The 21331-nt window shown below is 48.3% G+C and overlaps 2 protein-coding genes across 3 annotated transcripts in view; one reads left to right on the plus strand and one right to left on the minus strand.

Moving 5' to 3' along the window:
* Positions 1-8817, plus strand: part of WNT3 (Wnt family member 3) — a 34746-nt gene extending 25929 nt beyond the window's left edge. Inside the window, exons 3-4 of the mRNA XM_075117340.1 lie at positions 4851-5116; positions 6258-8817. Coding sequence (XP_074973441.1) covers positions 4851-5116; positions 6258-6737 — 746 coding nt within the window. The 3' untranslated portion in view covers positions 6738-8817. The remainder of the gene's footprint in view (positions 1-4850; positions 5117-6257) is intronic.
* A 1531-nt stretch (positions 8818-10348) lies between these two features.
* NSF (N-ethylmaleimide sensitive factor, vesicle fusing ATPase) overlaps positions 10349-21331 on the minus strand; it is an 82475-nt gene continuing 71492 nt past the window's right edge. The window contains exons 19-21 of one of the 2 annotated variants that reach the window (XM_075116580.1): positions 20538-20651; positions 12483-12538; positions 10349-11881 (exon numbers count right to left, since the gene is read on the minus strand). In XM_075116580.1, the coding sequence (XP_074972681.1) occupies positions 11863-11881; positions 12483-12538; positions 20538-20651 (189 nt within the window). In that variant the 3' untranslated portion in view covers positions 10349-11862. Of the gene's footprint in view, positions 12081-12482; positions 12539-20537; positions 20652-21331 lie in introns of both variants that reach the window. The other variant, XM_075116579.1, reaches the window with a different exon arrangement.

Raw genomic sequence — 21331 nt, forward strand, 5'->3', positions numbered from 1 at the left:
CAGGCATCTGGAGACCGACTCCTGGGATGGAGAAGGGGTCTCTGAGCCACGGGCAGGACTGGATCTGCAGGAGTGAGTGTGGCAGGAGCCTTGGCAAGCTCATACATTTCCCCACATCTTGAGTGACAGGGAACTGCTCTTTCCCCTGCCTCCTCGCAGCGCGGCTGCCCTTCGCTCGCTCTCCCTCTCCAGGAAGATGTCACCGGTTCTCCAGAAAGGTCCTCCTCAACCCCAGCTGTGCTCAAGCCTGTTGCTGGCGGCGCTGGCCAGGGCAGCATCTCGCCGGGCAGGGCTGCGAGGAGTGTGACGGCAGCGGGGCCAGGTGCAGAAAAGGCAGCTGGGCCCGGGCTGCCTTTGGGGGTCCTTGTGTGCGCGGCTAAGCCCCTGACACGAGCTGTGAAAAGGCAGACCCGCACCAAGATAACCCATGGCTTTTCTCAGCCATGACACTTGCAGTCATTTGCATCTAAACAGGGGTGTGTGGGATCAGGGGCCGTCTTGATATAAACTCCACAGCTTAAAGGGAGGGGGAGGGAAAGGAGAGAGGGAGAGAGAAAAATAAGCTTATACCGATGAGAAAGAGCTAAGCTTCCTCCCCTACTGTGAGGCAGGGCGAGCGATACCATCCCCGCGCTGCAGTCGTTTCAAATTGCTGCAGCATTCACACGCCCTTTAGCCATTCTGATCCGGTGGCGGGGGGCTGGGGAGAGCCATCAATAGGGATTTCCCAGCCGGGCTGGCGGGATTGGAGGGTGACGGCAGGACAGGGGAACATTGCCCCGTTGCTACGAGGTGCTCCTGGGGAATGCCAGTGCTCTGTGCCGTGGGTACGCTGGCCGGCGGAAACATTCTGCATTATGCTGGTAATACAGTGTGACACCGCGGGAACAATGGCAAATTGAGTGTCCCAGCAGGTAACGGGCCTGGCTGGGAGACAGTCGCAGTGGTGCACTGTCAAGACGGCTCTAATCCTCCCTCACCAGCCCCTCCCCTGGTTCTGGGAACGCTGCTCCTGCATTTCATCTCTGGGAAATTCTCCCGGCTCCTCGCCCAGACCCAGGGGAGAATTTCAAGGCGAGGCGTTTGTGTTTGCAGCTCGCCCCCCCCGCCCCGGCATCGTGCGGCGAGCTCGCTGGGCAGACGCAGGGGCGCGGGGGTGCTGGGGGCAGCTGTGAGAGGGGTGCAGCCCCCCTAGGGCGGCCTCCATCGTGCCTCTGCCCGGCCACAGCGGCACCAGCCCCAGCTCGGCTCCCAAGCCAGCATCCACGCTCTGAACAGGGACTTACAGACTTATAAAATGTGCAGCAACTCTCCATCCTGTGCCCATTGCTTTTTCACACCTCCCCCAGGAGGGAAAGCGAAGGCACGTCAGCAAGGAGAGCGGCTCGTGTCCTCCCCCTCTGCCCCTGAGCTGTCTTGGTCTGAGCCCAGAAGGGCTCGCTACCTCCTCTAATCTGATCATAGGCCACCCAAATAGCCTTTGTCAGGCTGAAACACTCTGGTTGGAGCAGTGATCTTCAACCGGTGGCCCATAGTCCCCAGTGGTCCTGGTATAAGCAGTTGGTGGATCTAAGGAGAACCTCAGCAGGTAGAGGCTGGATCTCTGCTGGCGTCTCAGAGGTGGGACGGGCAAGGAGTGGAGAGTTTTAATGAAAAGAGTGAAAACCACAGCGCGGTCCCACAGGCAAAGACAGGATTGGGCAGGGCAGCCCTGGTTTAGGACCATGCTTGGCATCTAGACCCAAGTTCCCCGCGCTGCAGCAGAGGAGAGATATGCGTTTCCGCAGCTGGCACATTCCGACAAACTGCCTCTTTCAATTGTCTGCACGGGGTGAAATTAGGTCCGTTTGAGATGCCAGTTTTTGGAAGCTAGACCCCAGCTCCACAGAGAAGACTACAGGCCAAGGAGCAAGACCTAGGGCAGCAAAGACTTTGCCAGGGCATGAGGCAAGAGCAGGTGAGGGATGCATGGGACACCTCCTGCTCTGGAAGCAGGGGCTGGTCTCCAAGGCCATCACTGGTCTGAGCCAGCAGAAAATTCTGGCTTCATCCCACATCCACTGATGACTGTCCTGCTCATTTGGTGAAGCTACACCCATGAGGCAGCTGGAAGCACCTCGTGCACTGCACCCAGGGGCACCGTCCACCAGCAACGGTACCCCAGACGCCGCGGCCCCTGACCACCTGCCCTCAGCACCTCCCCGGTCTCCTGCACATCGGGCATGAGGTTGGATTGACTCCAACATCTGCTCTGAATTGAGAGACCCAAAGTCTCCATCTTTATAAGAAGGCATGTAGGGTTAAAGCACTCCAGCGACACTCACCAGGGCACATACCAGAGAGGCTCTGAACCAAAAGATGTTCCCAACGAGAAAGTTGAGACTGAGATATTATTCTGACTGTGCTTGGGAAAGCCTGTGATTAGTACAGCTTTACTGAAATCAGCAGTCTAATTCCTGTTGATTTCAGAATGAGTAGAAATAGTACAACACTGTCTGCTTTAAAAAAATTAAAAACAGAAAAAACCCAAAACCAAACATAACAAAAAGTGAAACAAAAAAAAACCAATCCAAGAAAGATTTAAAAACATCCTGAGCAGAGCTCTGTAGCTGAACAGCCAGGGCACTACCGCAAGAACCCAGACTCCAAGTCCAGGGACCAAAGTTTCTGTCACCGTGCTGAGCAGGGAAACACACCGGGGACTTGCCAGCCTGTGTCCTAATGCAGGAGATATCTCTGATGTTGGCTGATCATGTTGGTGATGGTGTCTCCTTCAGCCCCCACCGGCCCTCAGCTGGAAGGGAGCCTGTTCACCCTTCTGGAGAGAGGAATCAAACCCAGGAACAGACGCAGAGATGGGCAGCCAGGCTGATGAGTGCTACAAACATTTCATGTAAAGACTTAACAAATGTGCCTCTTTGAGTGCAGTAAAATGGAAGTTTTAACCTCCATAAGCACCATGAAGTAGATACAGGGGCCATTAAAAGCTTCTTGAAGATGAAAGTCAATGTGAGCACAGGAACAAAGGATACAAACTGGCTGGGCTTTAATCAGGGTTGAAAAGTCAAAGCCAGTCGTTGCCCTGCTTTAAACCACTGGCGGAGCCACCAGTCAGAGCACCAGCGAAAAGACCAGCTCAGCTCGGAGGATGTGACGCCTTCTTCAGTGGCCTCCTGAAGAGTTAACGTACCAAGATATATAATTTGACAGTGTATTGCCCATTTATGGACAGAGTGCAAGACTCCTCAAAACACGGTATTGAACTCACAGACCTCACGACAGGAAAATGCCACCATATTAAGTGGACGAGGTCACCCCGTTTTGTAGCCTCTAAAGCTAGGCCTAGGTCTTCTCACAGTGTTATTATTATTTGGTGCTTCTAATACCTCAGAAGTTTCCTCTGGTAATAGCACCAAGGAAATCTGTCGTGATGGCTCCATGCCAGCTGTTGCTTCGGGTGAGTGCCATCTCAGGGGTGCACTTCGATACCGCATTTTGGTCATTTCTATCCAGAACAACCCACCCTCAGAAAGATGTTCTTTGTGTTTACGGCAAGCACCACTGAGCAAGGAAGGGCCACGATTCCCAGGCAGAGGGAACTGCAGCATGCAGGGCTGCTGGAGAGGTTTTGGTTCAGCAGCTCCCTGGCTTCAGACACTCGAGGTGAGCTTGGAGGCTCCGGGCACAGAGCAGTCAGTTCTGGTCTGGTTTCCCACCCATCCTGCTTGGCCTTGTCCTCTCAGACCTGTTGGCTCTCGTATCCAGCCAATGTAAGCAACCGTCTGCCTCCGGTGGCTTCCGCACACCCGTGTGCCTTTTGGCTGCTGCTGCCCAAAGCCCAGGCCAGGGCCCCAACAGAATGACCAGGGAAGGGGAGGGTCTGGAAGTCGCCCTGCCATGGTCACAGGTGGAAGAGGTGATGGACAGAGACGCTGCAGCTCAGCAACCCCACTGCACCTTCACCTGCATGTGGATTTTCTGCTTTGGCCCCACCTCCTGCCCAGGTATCTTTGTTCTGCTGAAACATTTTCTCTCTCTTAGCACAGAGGATCCACACGTGCTCCTGTTCCCAGCTCCCAGCCCACCTAGACGTCCTGGGCAATATATTTCAACCTCTCTTCAGCATTCAGTGCTTTCAGGACTTTCTCCAGCTTTGCTCCTTCGGGCCTGCTGAAATTCATTCGCTGCAGCTGTGTCCCTGGAGCACGCCAAGAGTTACAGAGTCAAAGAAGAGGCCTGAGTTTCATCTGCTTTGATTTCCTCCAGGATTATTCAGTAATTAATGAGCAACTTCAAGGTTATCTTCACATTCTCTGCTGGTTTTACTCCATTGCTGTAAAGTCACATGTTGTTTAGTCTAGATACAATTAACAGTAATTACTAGCTCTTAGGCTTTGTTCTGCCATTGTCTGTCCTGTATCATCTGAAACCTTTCCCCGTTTCAGCATGTATACGAGCTTCTTCATCTCCCCTTGGACTAACTCCAGGCATGGAGTCCCTCTCTGGGTTTCCAGACCAGGAATTACTCCAGTAAATCTCTTCTGAGGCCCCTCAAGCTCTTATTGATGATTTGTGCTCCCATTGGCACTCGTGATGGATCAAATCCTGCACCCATTGTATTTGGGGGAAATGCTGCGCTTGTGATGCACAGAGCTGGAGTCACACTCCTGTCCCACCTACTCCTGCTTGTGTGCTTCAAAAGGCGATGCCAGCAGCACCTGATTCAGAAAATGTTCTTTAAAAAATTAATAAAACAACTTCTTGGGATTTAGATGATACTGAGGGAGGTTGGGAAATAAAACAAAAGGGTTATGTTGGCTGATAATCCCACAGACTCTCTTTATTCCCAGCTACGCGAGAGTCTGCCTTTGTCCATGCCATTGCGTCGGCAGGGGTGGCCTTCGCTGTAACCCGCTCCTGTGCCGAGGGCACGTCCACCATCTGCGGCTGTGACTCCCACCACAAAGGACCGCCAGGAGATGGCTGGAAATGGGGGGGATGCAGCGAGGATGCCGACTTTGGCGTGCTGGTGTCCCGGGAATTCGCAGACGCCCGAGAGAACCGGCCGGACGCCCGCTCAGCCATGAACAGACACAACAACGAGGCTGGCAGGACGGTGAGTGCTCAGCGGGTCCAGAGCTGGTTGTCCATGCCAGCATGGATGGCCCAACCCGGCTCCCCCGATGTAATGGGACCACAATATTGATCGGGCAGGAGCTTTCTGGGATTATTTTGCAGGGCACAGCGTTTCCACTCTCTCCAAACAGATGGATGGGAGTTAAGAAGAGGCTAAAACATGCCTTGCTTCCAGCACAAACATCTCCCAAGGCAGCACATAGAACCCAACTCAACCACACAAGACCCCAGGTCAACAATGAAGAGGACTTTCCTCCCAAGCTACTCCTGCCTGCATGCTCCCCGTTGTAACACTGTCCCGCCCAGTGATTCGCTGTGCTAGATGATGGCTGTCAGTCCCCTCCAACTGAAATGTTCTGTTTTATTCTTGCTGTCAGCAGGGACCTGGGCCACTGCCTGCTCTAGGTCATTTGCAAACTCAGCACACTTTAACCATGTTACAGCGAGACCTTTCAAACAGTGCTTGAGGCAAACACTGGATATGGCTTTTCCATACTCAGTAGGCAGGGGTGGAAGGGTAGAACCTTGAATCCCTAACTTGTGTTAACAACTGACAGATTCCTGTAAAAAAAAACCACCAAACTCTTGTAATTTTAACACAAATCAGTGATTATTTTGCTGCACACGGAGGAGGTTTCTGGGGAAGAGAGAGCATCATGTCCTTAGATTCACAATTTCATTTACTTTCTAGTGCAAACTGTCAGACTCGGGCATAAAATGAAGGCAAAGCTAGGATACGGGGATCAGTCTACATCCACGTGTCAGAGACATCCTCCAGCCCTCAACTTCCTTGGCAGCAGATTGCCCACGCACACACAGCAGGGAGGACCCTACGGAAAGGATCGGACGTTGGGATTAGATTAGATTAGATTGGATTAGATTGGATTGGAGAGATGATTAGAGCAGCTGCCCACCTCAGTCATGCTTTCCTAGTGCGACATCTCCATCTAGAGATGTTTCTGCCACACACCAAAGCTCCCATGCGCATACAACTAGCCTACACTTTCCAGACCAAGCTCAGATCAGACATTTAAATCCAGGTAGCAAAGGCAAGTGGTTGAAAGCAAACGCTGGGCATCACAAACTGCTGCTGACCACCTTGTCTTCTCTCCCCCCGACAGACCATCCTGGATCACATGCACCTGAAGTGCAAGTGCCACGGCCTCTCGGGAAGCTGCGAGGTCAAGACCTGCTGGTGGGCCCAGCCGGATTTCCGGGCAATTGGTGACTACCTGAAGGATAAATACGACAGCGCCTCTGAGATGGTGGTTGAAAAGCACCGAGAATCTCGGGGATGGGTAGAAACTCTTAGGGCCAAGTATGCTCTTTTCAAGCCGCCGACAGAGCGGGATCTGGTCTACTATGAGAACTCCCCCAATTTTTGCGAGCCCAACCCAGAGACAGGCTCCTTTGGGACAAGGGACAGAACATGCAACGTCACCTCCCACGGGATCGACGGCTGTGACCTGCTGTGCTGCGGTCGTGGCCACAACACCAGGACTGAGAAACGGAAGGAGAAGTGTCACTGTATCTTCCACTGGTGCTGCTACGTGAGCTGCCAGGAGTGCATACGCGTCTACGACGTCCACACCTGCAAGTAAACGTAGGTAGGTCTCCAACTGATGGGAGGTTGCTCCAGAGCAGGGCCAAGGGACCCATCAACCCTGTGACCAGCCCCCGCACGGTGGCCTCACACTTCAGAGGATGGCATAAGAGAACCCTGATGCCCTCGGTCAGGGCAGACACCCTCACACAGCCAGCGCCCGCGCTGCAGGGAAGGCTCTCGGCATCTCACCCACACGAGGTAGTCCAAGGCTGGACCCAGCGCTGCAGACAAGTTAGGTCACTGATCTGCTGACTCCTCTCTGCTGTTTGGCATGACAGACTGCCTGGGGAGAAGCGGGGACAGCAGAGGCCCAGGCGAGGCCTGGCCTCACCAGTCGGTGCTGCTAACAAGGCACGCACAGAGCTTCCAGCTTCGTCCTTCTCCGGAGGCCTGGCCCATGTAGATGCCAGTACAGAGGTTTCAGGTGGAAATGAATTTTACACAGTGAAAGCTGAGCAAATACAGCCCCCCTGCCTCCTGGCACGACCATCCTGGCCTCAGCAGGTGTGGTGAGGAGGAGGAAAGGAGCCAATTCCCCGCGCCAGCCAGGCTCCTTCCTTCCTGCTCCAAGATGATGTTGGAGAAACAAACCTGTTTGAGCACGCGAACCGAGCCGTACAGCCAGTCCCTCCTTTCACCTCCCCTTTGCCCTCTCTACTCCCCACAGCCCCAGATCGTCTCCTGTAATCTCCAAGGAGGGCGGCAGGAAACCAGAGCCCGGAGCTGATCCTCTGGCATTTGGCCCAGGGTAAGAGCAGATCTCACGTGGTCAGGCTGCCGCCTCTTCCATTGGGACGCATCGCTGCTCCTGCAGCCTCCTTGCCGGGCAGCTGCCCAAGAGATTTGTAAGGATCTCAGCAGATCCACCCAGTTGACGCACCTATTTACTTAGCATTCCCTAAGATACGACCTTACAGCCCGGAGGGAGCTCAGCACATCTCTCTGGGACAGGGTACCCGCCAGGCGAGCGGCCGCACCAGCTCTGAGCACCAGCACTGGACAGGGAGGCAGAAGCCATGGCAAGAAGAAATTTCTGTTGAAGCCTTCTCATCAGCCTTCCCCCATCAGACAGACTTGTTCAAACCACTTCATCCAGCAAGAGAGGCAAGGGCAGACGGGGAGGGGAGACCTTTATCCAACAGCACAATCCCAGGCAGACCCTTTCCTTCCCATAGGATTTATTGAGTTACCTGCAAGTCATTCACGAGGGGTCCACATCGAGCAGAGGCTCGGGATTCGGGCCCCAGGCGTGGCCACACACATCCCATGACTCATCTCGGTGCAGCAGAGTCAGCATTCGTCCCTCCACCTGCTCCCCAGGCCACATCCCCCTCCTTGGCCACAGGCCCCTCATTTTGGGATTATGTTTTCATGGCGTATCGACCCTTGAAACTAAAAAAACAAATATTATCTCTGTTGTGGTGGGCTCCTCCACAAATGATGGGCCAATAACCGTGTTCCAATACCACTCCTCACGCATCAGTGATTTAACATGGAAATGCCTCTAAGCCATTAAATCTGTGTCTTCTACTCCACCCCCTTCTTCGTCCATGGGAAAGAGCAGTACAGGGTACTGCAAAGAGCAATAAAAGGGGTGAAAGCCCCCTCACACATCACTCAAACCCGGAGAGAATGAGAGCAAAATTCTCAGTCCCTGCTCTGCGGAGCATGAGGAAGAGCTCCTGGATTCAGGCAGCCTGAGAAGCATTAGCTTTCTAAAATTAAAGATCACAGGAGAAACCTCCCCGATTCAGAAATAAGCCGTCTTCTGATATGCATTCTATTTAAAAGTATATATTAAATTCTGTGTCTGGAAAGACTCCAAGTACCTGACTTTAAACAAAATCCGTTGTTTGTTTGTTTTTTTTAATCAAGAAAAGGTATTTAATATTAAATAGAACATTTATTGCCTTGTAATTATTTTACTGTAGCCAGGTATTCTAGCACTGAATGGAAGATCCTTTTCCATCAATCTGCTGTATCCAAAGTTTTGTATAAAGTTGTAGAGGTTGATTTTTTTTTTATTTTATATTCAGAAAATTTCTCTTTTTATAAGCGTTATTTATTATACAATGTATATACTTGAGTTAACTAAGATTATATATTATATAAATATATATATTTGGAGAAAAATATATTTCAACTTGCATTTTTTTTGTGGTACGTCATTAAAGAGAAGGTAAAAAACCAAAACAATGCACTTGCCAGCTTGTGTGGTTTGCCTCTGAAGGTCCTTTACATCCTGCCGAACGACATCTACGGGAGCGGTGGGTCGTCATCCAGCTACTTACGCACAGTGACAGTCATATCAATGGAAGACGATGATGGTAAAATGCAGCAAATACAGGGGATTTTACAGCTGAATGCCAAGGGTTTTATTTATAGAGTGCTATCTCACAGCGTGCATGCAACACGAGACTACTGGATTAAAACAGGCTTTAGACTTCATATTCTCCCCCCGCCGATGTACTTGCAGGCTGTCATTGAATCACCTTTTGATGGTTTGGACAGACCGAGATCTAAATTTTCTCATATGAAAACATCTCCTGTGCATGAATAATTCTGTGGGCATTTCTGCAGCTTCTCCCATACACTAACGGCACTTTCAAGTGCACACGATTTTCCACAGCCCTGGCCTCAAATATACCTGTCTGGAGGGTAAGAAAAGAAATAAAATCATTCGATATTCCTACACCGACCCCCAATTTATACACAAAACAATTCCATCTGCCTTCTTGCAGAGTGCTGCTTGTGCACGAATGACTCCTAGCTGCGCTTCAGTGCGCCGTGCTGGAGACAGCGTGGTCTGCCAGCGCCATCCCCTACGGGGCGGCAGCAGCGATGATGCCTTCAAAGTTACGCGAGCACCAACGATGTGCTGCCAACAGTCCAGACAACCGAGACGTCTGCCCTCGGGGGGCGGTTTGAGCTTAACAGCTCTATGAGAGGAAGCTCTATGTCTGCCCATCGTCCCAAGCCTGTCCCCACCACACTCCATCGCCCCAAGCCCCAGCCCAACACCTTCAAACGTGTTTGGCTTTGGTTAACAACTCACATCATGAGACAGTTACATTTCTGGAAGGTTCAGGAAAAAGCAGCACCAGGGTAAGGAAGGGGATGAGGAGCTCTTTAAAGCAATATAGTTCTTACTACAAAGCTACTCTTGCCCAGGCAGGGTGTCATAAGGAAAATGTGGTGGGAAGGGCTTGCCAGGAGCCGTTCTCTTCCACCAGTTGCAGGACACATCTTGGGAGACCTCGGCATAGGCTGGGATGGGTGGGATGTCATACCCAACAGTTTGGTCTGGTTTTTCCATGTCCTTCTTCAAGTACGCTACACCTGCCTCGCACACACACATACAGCTCTGGGCTTCCTCAGCAACGCAAGGTCCAGAAAACTCTACAAAGGGCTGGACCAGAGGTCTTAGCCAACGCCTTCAAGCCATCCAGGCTGAGGATGTACCCAATCCACCCGCGCTTAGGTACAAACTGAGCAACCCAGGCTGGCAACAGCCTAGAAATGACTTTGTTATCTTCATGCCATACATCAGCACTCTATACATACACCTCTGCTTGACTAGCACCAAAGACACAGATGCCTCCCAGATCATCACAAGTAGTTGTGCTTTTTATTGAATCCATTGAATGTGCAATTAAACCAGATATTTATTCATCAGTATAGTTCTGGACAAAGACACAATAAAGTTTACATCATTTACTCTGAAATATAAGTTAATGTGTGCTGCTGTCACTGGGACTAGCAGAGGAAAGAAACAAATAAATTCACAAGATCGTACACAAAATGAGAGGGAATAATAACCACTGGGACTCGCAATGTCATCACGATACAACAGCACTGCCAAAGGAAAAGAAACCAGAGTGGAGTGACTAAAATACTCCGACTGCTGTAAGTATGCACTAAGGACTACAGTACCTTCACCTTTGGGCCTTAAAGAACGTGAAGCACCCCCCTTCCCTGGGAACACCGCTTTGGGTGCAAGCTGCTAGCCCTTAGCAGCGTGTCTGGTCAAGTTTAGGAAGCTATACTGACTAACATCTCATAAATGGCTTTGATTTCATGCCCCACCAAATTGAGGTATGTTCCATGAACCTTATTAAACGTGTGGAGCCAAAGAACCAGAGGGGAGTAGCCTCATGCAGTCGTCATCGACAGCACCTCATTGACACAGGATGACTGTCCGGGAAGGACCGCACAGCAAAATTCTATACATTCCTTTATTTCAGTGCAAAAACATGGCAATACACATCTCGTGCATCTGCAGAGCTCGGCTTCCTCTCTATCTCTAAGGAGGAATTTCAACCTTTGGTAACATGGCAGAAAAACGGGGTATAATGAGGCTGGCTAATGCCAAAGCTGCCATCTACATTGCACTCATGAAGGGCTTTCAGGGCGGAGTCAGCGTCTCTACAACTGTTGTTGAATTAACAACAAGCTTAGATGCCTTAAATACTGGATTTGGAAGTTTCCTCTACTCTGATCAACATACTTCCCTGCCTTCTTCCAGTCCCTAATGCCACTAGCCAGTCTCTCCCATCAGGCCACACAATACCTGGGTATAAAAGAAAGCAGGTATTAGCACCTAGGTAATTCTGGAGCTGAATTATTGTGGCCGCTGTCTTTAGCTTACCAGCCTGGCTCAATGTTCAATGAGGCAGCAGGTGACATAAGAAGAAAGCGTTGATCAGATCAGGATAACACAGAGCAGTACTTCAGTACGCCTTCACCACAGACTGTCAGGTTTTATTGGAAATCGGGAGTTCTTTCCTATCGTAGCAACTGGATGCTGGACACAAGTGAGCGTTAGCTTCAAAACTTACAGGACATTTCCCCCATGCTAAAATCAAATGAGAATGCAGCCTCGCCTGCACAGAGACAGAAGCACAGTGTTCTAGGAGACACTTCCACATGACACCAGTATATTAAAGACGAAGAATAAAGATACTGTATTTCACTAAACATGCAGATTCCACATTGGGTTCTTGGAAACAGGGGAGCATTTTGCTTTGTCCAGCGTGTTGAACACAGAAGAGTAAAGATCCCAGTGTATATTCTCCAGGTTGGTCACTTTTCCAGCTGTTGATCTTGCACTTGGTCCACCTTCAGTCTAGGGAAGGAACTCTTGCAAAAGAAGCCAAATCCATCAAGAAAGCATGCACATGTATAAAAGCATCAAGCACACACTGGAACCCACTCACATGTAGCCAGGATAGACACTGTTGTGAGTTTCCCCAGCACAGGTACTGCCCTACATGCATTAGAAAGTCATTTTCTAGGAGATGCCACTGTCAAGCCTGGGCTCAACTATTCCCTGTGACACCTACAGTGGAAAGAGTAGGACATCCTTCTCTCAGACAGGAGCAATACAAGAAATCAAAGTTCCAGATTTTAGACAAACAGCTGGATTTTAACTCTAGCAGAATCTCTTCTGATTTACTTTCGTTAAAGAAAGCTAATTTGTGGTCCAATACCTCATTTAAATTTTACAGTCCCAGGTAAATTAAGAAAAGCAGATAATTATCGCATGCAGGTTCTCAAAGTCTTCAGGACCTCCCCCCTCCCAAAACAACTGGCATACAGCTGTAAGAACTGATGTGACAGTTCTGTAAATACAGGAGGGGCCAGCGATGAGATCAGATATACTGCACTGCCGTTCCCCCTCAAAGAGACCTTGTTTCTGAGCAGAGAATTTTAAACAATGCTTTAAAATAAAAGTACTTACGTTCCTTCTTCTCTCAGAAGAGCCAAGAATTTTTTCACCCGATACTCAGGATCCATCTAAACACCAAGCAAAACAGACCTCTGTTAGCGTGATGCAATCTTCCAAGCAGCCCAGTAGGAAAATGAGGCCACAAAGATAACTGGAGATGCACAGGTGTGTTTGCCCATGCACTGGCCTGGCCAGAGATGAGCCGGCTCATCCAGAAGGGCTGCAGCTAAGTAGTGCAGTCACAGCTCTGCACCAAGAGAAAAACTGACTAGCACAAGCTTTTCTGTCAGGTACTTCTGTTTTGATGGCAATTTGCACACCAGCTTCATCCCACACTGCCAGTTCCAGCCTGGCCCTGCACAAGCCAGGCCCACTCCGTATCTGCTTCTATCTTCTCCTTTCCAGAGCTGGGGCAGCAAATAAAACTCAGGGGCGGAAGGGACTGAAGATGCCCTCAGTTTTCCTCTGTCTTCCTTCCCCCTTACAGCTCCAGTGGCAAAGCACCAGAGGAGCTGCATGTGGTGGGTTAGGACCTAAGGGAAAGCTGAATCACGCTTGCAATACCAGCTTGTGTGGTGGCTCCCCCAACTACGCACATTCCCTAAAGATCCATCCTGCCTCTCCAACACTGAGTTAGAGACAACAGGGAAGTGCGAGGAAAGGCTACTAAGGAGACAGAGACTCAGGCTGCCATCAGAAGACACAACTTCTGAATAACTGCATCAGTCCATTGTGCTGATGCACAGGCTTGTAGCTCCCTAAAGTAAAAGACTAGGCAAGTTGCCATGCCTACACCAAGACACAGTGTGGCAGGACTACAAACATTTGGAAACTGGAGACCATTGGTTCCCCGAGTATCTTTGCATTGTATTGCAACAGTTCACTTGGCCCAGAAACTCCAACTTCTGGTCATTCTGTAATCTTCTTCAACATCTTGTATCTTTAACACGCTGCTGAAAATACAGTGAATTCATTCTGAAGACATTCACTAAATGGCACTATGAAGCTGACTGGTTCTAAGATTCCCAGCTCTATCACCCACTTGGTAATAAACAGGCAAGTGCTCTACTAAAACTTAAAACTGGAACTTATACTTGGAGGGGGGAAGCAAAGTTTCAGCATGCGCTCTGGCCTCCCACCAAAGAGGCAGAACAAGGGCTCTTGAACTCCTCTACTACATTTTATATTCCTAAAGGAAAATTTCCACCAACCCCAGATGTGAAGAAGCCATCTATTTAAAACCATGACCACTGCATTTGAGGGCAACACAAATGTCTTTAAAAACAGCTTGGAAGATGATATAACACAAAAAAACCCAACAGCAGTGTTACCCATGATGCAGGCAGGGAAGAAACAGCCAAGGAGAATTTCTACAAAAAAGCCTAAAAAGTTGTAACTTCCTGTCACTTTGAAATATGCCACTGAGGGCAATACCTCAATACCAACTACTGAACTGTTTTTAGATCAGAAAAATAAATTAACTGAAACAAGGCGATTTAAAGGCACTCACTGAGGATCACTGAGCTGTCAAGTTGGGTTTTTAACATGCAAAGGAATACAGGTAACGTTCAGGATCCCAGAAGAAAAGAATGGCTACCCCACCACCTGAAGCAGTGTTTGGAATGTACAATACACGGGTACTAAGAGAGGGACTGTTGTGCCACATAACCAGAGGCCAGAAAGATGGGTCCCTCCAGCCTACGTCTTCTCCACAGTCTCTCCCAGCCGACACTTGGCTACAAGGGGAAAGCACATCTGTCACTCTCTCAGTTCTGTTTCTACACGTAGACGTGGTGCTTAGGGACATGGTTTAGTGGTGGACTTGGCAGTGTTAAGTTTATGGTTGGACTCGATCTTAAAGGTCTTTTCCAACCTAAATGATTCCATGATTCTATGATTCTATCAGAAAGGCTGAAGACAACTGGAATAGGAGTACGTGCATATGGGCCACACACGCTGAACAGTGATTACTTGGAAGTCCCCTTCCCCAGGGGAATCCACACTATGAGGCTAAGCCTGTGACTCTCACCTGGCAAAGGGTCTCAGATCTTCCCCAACCAAGGGACTCTGGTCTGAACACGCGGCTGATCCTGCCTAAGGGGGAGGTTGGACTAGATGGCATCCTGAGGTCCCTTCTCATCCTTATAGTCCTATGGCAACTCAACCACCTCTCTTCCTACATTTCTGGATGTTTCCAGAATGGCTAGTGCTTGATAAAGGCGTGACCACAACTCCAGGTGGCCACACAAACAGAGTGCCTTTTACTGATAATAACAGACTAAATAACTGGGACAGCGCAATGGACTGCAACTGGTTCAGCTGCTGGGCTCAGAGGGTTATGACCAGTGGCATAAAGTCCGGCTGGAGGCCAATCACTGGCAGTACACATCAGGCATCTATATGGGAGCCAATACTGTTTAACCTCTTTATTAACACGATTTAGGGACCCTAAGCAAGTTTGCAGATGACAGCGAATTGGGAAGTGTGTTCCAGGCACTTCATGACGGTAGTGTCATTCAGAGAGACCTCAGCTGGACGGAGATACAGACAGACACAAATCTCGTCCAGTGCAACACAGGGAAACGCAAAGTGTCCCACCTAGGCAGGAACAATCCCGTGCACCAGTACAGGCTAGGGGACAACTGGCTGGAAAGTGACTTTGCAGAAAAGGGCCTGAGTGTTCTGGAGGACAAGCTGAATGTGAACCCGCAATGGGCCCTTGCAACAAAGGTGGCCAACAGCATCCTGGGCTTTGATAGGAGGAACACTGCTACCAGAGCGAGGGAGATGATTCTTCCCCTCTTCCCAGTGACACCACACCTGGAGGACAATGTCCAGTTCAGAGATCCCGAGAGAGACAAGAGAGACAGTGACATACCAGAGAGTGTCCAGCAAGGAGTCACAAGGATGATTAAAGGTCTTGAGCATCTGTCACACAAAGAGAGGCTGAGAGGTAAGATTGTTTAGTCTGGAGTAGAGAAGACTCGGGACTGGGGAGAGAAGGGTGACTCTTACCAATGTGTATAAATACCTGGTGGAAGGGGGTAAAGGAGACACACACTCTTCTGAGTGGTGCCCATTGACAGGGCAGGAGGTCACAGGCACAAAGTGCAATGTAGTTCCATGTAAACAGAAGAGAAAGCTTTTCACTGCAAGGGAGATCAGACACTAATAGGGAGTGCCTGTGCAGGCTGTGGAGTCTCCATCCTTGGAGGTATTCAGGACCAAACCGGGCATGGCCCTGAGCACCTGTTCTAGTTGGTCAGAGCAGGGGGCTGGACTAGACAAAGATGAAAAAGTGCAATGGTACAATTAGCAGAGTGCACCTGTTTAGCACCTTCCTGCTCTCCATGACGCAAAGAGAAGGTGGTCACAGACAGTTTACCCTAGAGAACCAGACACTACCTGCACGGTGAGCTAGATAAAGCACTCACAGCAAGACCTGGACAGGGTTTCAGAAGTGACTGAAACCTCAAGTTACATGGACAGCCAAAGCAAGCCTGGGAACCAGAGCTGCAAAGGCCAAGCTTAAGCAAAAAGAATTACCAGTGCACAGCTCAACAAGCCTCAGACAGCCCATAAAAGAAAGTGATTTGAAGAAAAGGGCAAAACACATTTGCTCTTTGACCATGAGTAGAAAAGTGCATCTGAGAGGCAGCCCTGGCCTTCTCAGGTAAGACACATGGCATTTTTGTAGATTCTGGCAGTGAAGACATCTACTTCTAAAAGGACTTCTTCAGAGGGGTTACTCAAGCAGCAGCCCACCAAGTCCTCGGATTTGACTTCTCATATATGGTCCAAACTCACACGCAGATTCTCCATGAGAAAGCTAGAAGAGTTGGGCAAATGAACTGCCAAGAAGCGGACCTTACTGGCAACAGTCCAAAACCCAAACTTCATCCATTCCTGTTGGAGCTGGAAAGGCCTGGTTCCTGTCAAATAGGGATTTTAAACAGGATGGTGAGATGTCTGTAATCATCTACACATACGCTTTCTGAAGGTCTGAAGTGGATTAAATGATGTCCTGAGGTCCTTTCCAATGAGAATGATTCGGTGATTCTAAGATCTTAAGTATTCTACAAACCAGGCAAACCAGTGAAAGGCAGCTTGATGGTTAGAGGAACAACAACTTGCTCCTTAAGTACTTGAACTCCACACAGAATCACTGGTGAGGGCCAAAGCCAAAGCCCATACAAGCATAGGAAATGTTTATGCTGCCAGGCACGCCAATACCAACCAAGAGTCTACTGCATGGAATCGTGGATGAAGAGTCAAGCCACTTTTTGCAGAGAGCACAAAACCAGGCAATTTACTCATTAAGGAGAGAATCCTTTACTTCTTGGGTTGACCCAGGGAACCATGAACACTGAGATGGAGCAAGGCATGACTCTGGCCATTGATGGAAAGCCCAAAGCTGACAGAAAGAGAATGTCACAGAGAACAGTCAAAGGGCCTGGCTTATTCTACGATTACTTATCTCACTGACTGACACAGGGATCAAGAGTATTATCTACCTGCAAGGAGACGGTCCTGTTGCCAGGACCTTGATGAAACCTTAGGAAACCACAGAAAAATCATCACAATCAGGAAATGACCATGAAGGACCAATCAGATGCTTCTGTTGATAAAAACAAACAACATGACCTGAGACAGATATACACAAACAAATCTCTTCTCATTCCTAGAAAATTTGTACTAACGCCACCAGCTGAAATTCAAACTTGCCAATGCCAGTGTTCTGTTTTCCAAATCAAAGATGCTGCCTCCCCACTCCTTCTCACTCGGCCTTAAGAGAGTGGTCATGGTAAGACACTTTGCCCATGGTCAGTACTGACAGTTTCTACAGACTCTTTGGGATCAACAGCATTCATCTGCAGACACAATATCTCATTCAACACTAAAGCAGGAAGCTGAGAGGCAACAAAGAGGCAAACTTGACCAAATAGCTCATTAAAAAAAGCAGACACAAAACCAGAAGGTAGATCTGCCCTGGAAGGAGCAGAAGATGGTGTCAACAGAGTGCAAAGAGGAAGCAGGTTCAGGACCCTTGACCAGACCTTCTAGTGCCCTGTGAAAGGAGAAATGCTGCTGTCAAATTGCATGAAAATTTTTCTGTAAGAACAGTGCAGAGACTGACTCTGTGACACAGCTCAGACAGGTGGCAAGAAAATGGCTGTTCCTCTCTAGGGAATGCAGGACATGGCTGGGAGCCTTTAGGGAAAAAGGCAACTGAAGAGACTTCATTGATCTTCAGTCCAGAGAAGAGGAGATACTCCACCAAGATGTGCATGCCCTCGGGTAGTCCAGTACTCCTGGAAACGTGTCATACAATCCAAACCCTTAGCATGTCCAGATAGTGTTTAGCTTAAAATAATATAGGCAATATTATATGATGACCTTACAAAATAAGTTCCCATGTAAATTAAAATACATTACAGCCAAACAGCTTAAATTAAGTTCTGTTTATGCTAAGCAGAAGTTGCCCAATCAGGAAATACTGGAGGTGCAAAAAGGGGCTTTCTGGAAAGCTGCCTGGCTCATTCAGGTTCCTACTCCAAGAAAGAGAGAGACCTTGGGTCTTGGAGTGTTGCCAGCAAGGTCCAAGAGCAACAAGACAGGCAGGCAAAATAAGAAGGAACTCACCCCCACCTCTGGAAAAAGAAGGCTCATGTCTCCAGCAGCCCCCCACGGTAGGGCTGCAGCACCAGGGCAGGGTGAAGCTAGCGTGGCACCCGATAGCACTGTGAGGCGGTCCATGTACTGCACCCGAGGATACTTCAAACCTAAGCTTTCCTGGATTCACGTGGCAAATCATGAGCATATCCATTCATCAAAGGCTTCTTTTGAACACGAACCTAACATGATTCCAGGACACTCAGTGTATACAAGATGACCAAAGTATGTGACACTAAACACGAGTAGTTTGACATTAAAGAAGGTCAGAAGTGGCAACAAACATAGTTTGAGGAAAATTAAGCTGCCAAAAAGTGTAGGTTTAAAGGCTCGTAAACAAGGTAACAAAGCAACACCTGAGGTACTAGAGCAGTGCAGTGGTTCATGGTACTCCAAGAAAGGACTTTGATATGGAGAGACTGGTTCAGCAAGACTTTAGTCTGAAACAAACCGAAAATCATTTGAAGAGCTTAAGAATACCTACAGATAGCAAACATTGGGTTTACTAGTCTAATAAAATAAAAAACACAGATTCAGTGACTGCAGAGAAAGAAACAAGGTGCAGATTTTTTGCAACGAATTCATTCGCCATGGGATTTCATCAGCTGAACTTTGAGAAATTTCATCCTCACTTGGAATTTTTAAGGAACTTCAGATTCAAATATCTTTCTAAATAGTTGTGGCCCAGCGCAGTGGAAAAAGGAACTAATCTTGGACTTCTCATTTGGTGAAATACTCCTTTCCTGTAAAAGCTCGCCAAATTAGAGATCATTGTTGTCTTTCAATGCACTCAGATGTGAGTGTTCTCCTATTTAGTTAGAGCATGTGTTACCTTTCTGTATTTATAGCAGTTCAGCAGACAGAGTCACATCAACACCTCAGACCTTTTGGAACAGAACTTCATGTTTAGCTTCCATACGGTATTACCTATGCTATTACACAATTACCCGAACCAAGCGTAGCAACATAAGTCACCTTGCTACCAACCATCCATGTATAGTGGCCAAGGTGGATTATCATTCATCTATTATCGACAGTAGCAGCCCTTCATTTTACACTTCAACTTGTCAGAAACGGCACTGAGTCACAGCTCTGCCTGTTTCCTCCCAGCCTGACTGGTCATGGACTCATCTAGAAAATGGTGGTCTGGTTAAAAATGGTGGTCTAGGGCAGCGTGAAGACTCCGTCTACAGCATCGTAGGTGTGCAGGCATGGGGCAATGCTGTGAACAAGGCTGGGGTGAGCATTCCCCGCCACGCTCCAGACTCAGAACTGCCCACAATTTACCTGACCTTCGCCTTCAGTTTTGAAAAGAACCAACACTTAAGGTCAAAGCAGTGAAAGAAAACGTCCTGTGTCAGAAGAAGGGAACCATTGTCAAGGCTAAGTGAAATGGACTGCAACAGAGCCAGGCAGTCCCTGAAGGCCTGCACCCATTAAATATATTTAATACATGTGAGCAATGACTTACTGACTTGCCTGTAGGTAGGGAATTAAAAGCCAAGGAAGAAGAGGAAAAAGTAATCTAGATAAATGACTTTATTCCCTGAGGTGACATCCAGTCAGAGCATATCCTTAGTGCTGTGCAAGTTTTAACAGAATTGTGAATAGTGAACAGAGGGATACATGACTTATATGCTGCTAAACTACATGCCTCTTAGCTTATGCTCAGCCTCTCCTAGGAAGATCTAAGGACAGTTCACTCAGCTGCACTAAATCCATTTGATGTGAAAAGAGAGTGTGTGCGGGGAGGGGGAGGACTCCGAAGGGCGCTGAAATGTCAGCCGCGGAGGATTAGGGCTGCATGCTACACCCTCTCATTTTTAGCATGCACATACTGTCGAGCACAAGCTTGACGGCTGGCTTGCAGGCATAGATGATGGGTGCGGGGGAGGGTTAAGAGCTACATATTTCTACCCTCTGCAATTATTTTCTTTAAAGTGCTGAAAGTGGAAAATAAAGAGAAGAGCAGCTGAACAGCCTGACAGATTTATCTTCTTCGGGGAAAGAGCACATACACCTGCACAGGCACCTTCTTCTTTTAAAAAAAAAAAAAAAATCCTACGTGATTGCTATCTGCAATCTTAACATGCTGGGTGTAGAGAAGAAATTTCATGAAAGGTACGTTAATGCAATCCCTCCAGTTGCCAGATGCTCTTCTCTGAAGTGCAGCTCTAAACAGCCTATAGGCACTGTGGTTTTTAAAGATCTCTCTTCAGACCAAGACCTGGTGATTTCTTTGTTCAGAAAACTTCTTCTCACTGTAGCTCTTTTCTCAATTAAACTGATTCGAAGACTCCTACCACGCAGCTAAAGTAGGAGTCTGCAGAGAAGCGGGAACCTCTAAGACTGCTCTATTCACCCCAGTCCTTCCTGGCCCAGAAACATTCTTACTTGTAATGACATTTCTATCAGCATCAGCAGCTTCTTAATACCAATCCAGACAGTCTTCCCTTTGACATTCTGTGCAATAGTGCTGCGTTCCTTGTCTTTGAAGCTACCCAGGAGCTGGCGGAGGGGGAGAGGAAAAAAAAAAGAAAAAATATCAACAACAGGAGACCATCAACAGGAATAATGCTGCCTAACTCAGGAAAAAGGCAATGAGAAGTTAGAACGCGTTTTCTAGCTGAGAGGAAAATTTGTTGCAATATACCTTGACAAGGCAAAACACTTGGATTCTTTTATTCCGTAATGGTTCTTTTCATAACATCTCTAATTGAACAGTTTGTGATTCTCTTTTATGATGCATTCTAGGTTTTCTCCACATGAGAGTCTACAAGGAGCACAGCTCAAGCCACAGTAAGTTTTCAAAACTGCTGCAAGAGCATCTGTGTCTTTCAGGCTTTGGTGATATTATCGTAGTGACCATTTTGCAAGTTTGCACAAAAGACCTGCCTGTTAGGTTTGTTTTAACAGCCTTCAGTATTCACTAGAGTTTCCACTGTGGCATAGAATAAGAAGCCATTAAGGGCACAAATTTATAAAGAACCTATAATCTCTTCAGCACCAAACACCCCCATTTGATGTTGTTCCAATTCATGAGAGCTTGGCACCCTCCGGGCACATTCAGTTTAAGTGTCCCAATTATATTCATTACCCACTTCCATGCCCTCAGAATCTTTCAATCCACTCTAAAAACTTTTTCACTAGACCTACCATTCTCTCATTTTGCCTTAATTTATTGTACA

The sequence above is a fragment of the Phalacrocorax aristotelis genome, chromosome 23 (assembly GCF_949628215.1).
Source record: "Phalacrocorax aristotelis chromosome 23, bGulAri2.1, whole genome shotgun sequence".
In the NCBI taxonomy this organism is placed as follows: domain Eukaryota; kingdom Metazoa; phylum Chordata; class Aves; order Suliformes; family Phalacrocoracidae; genus Phalacrocorax; species Phalacrocorax aristotelis.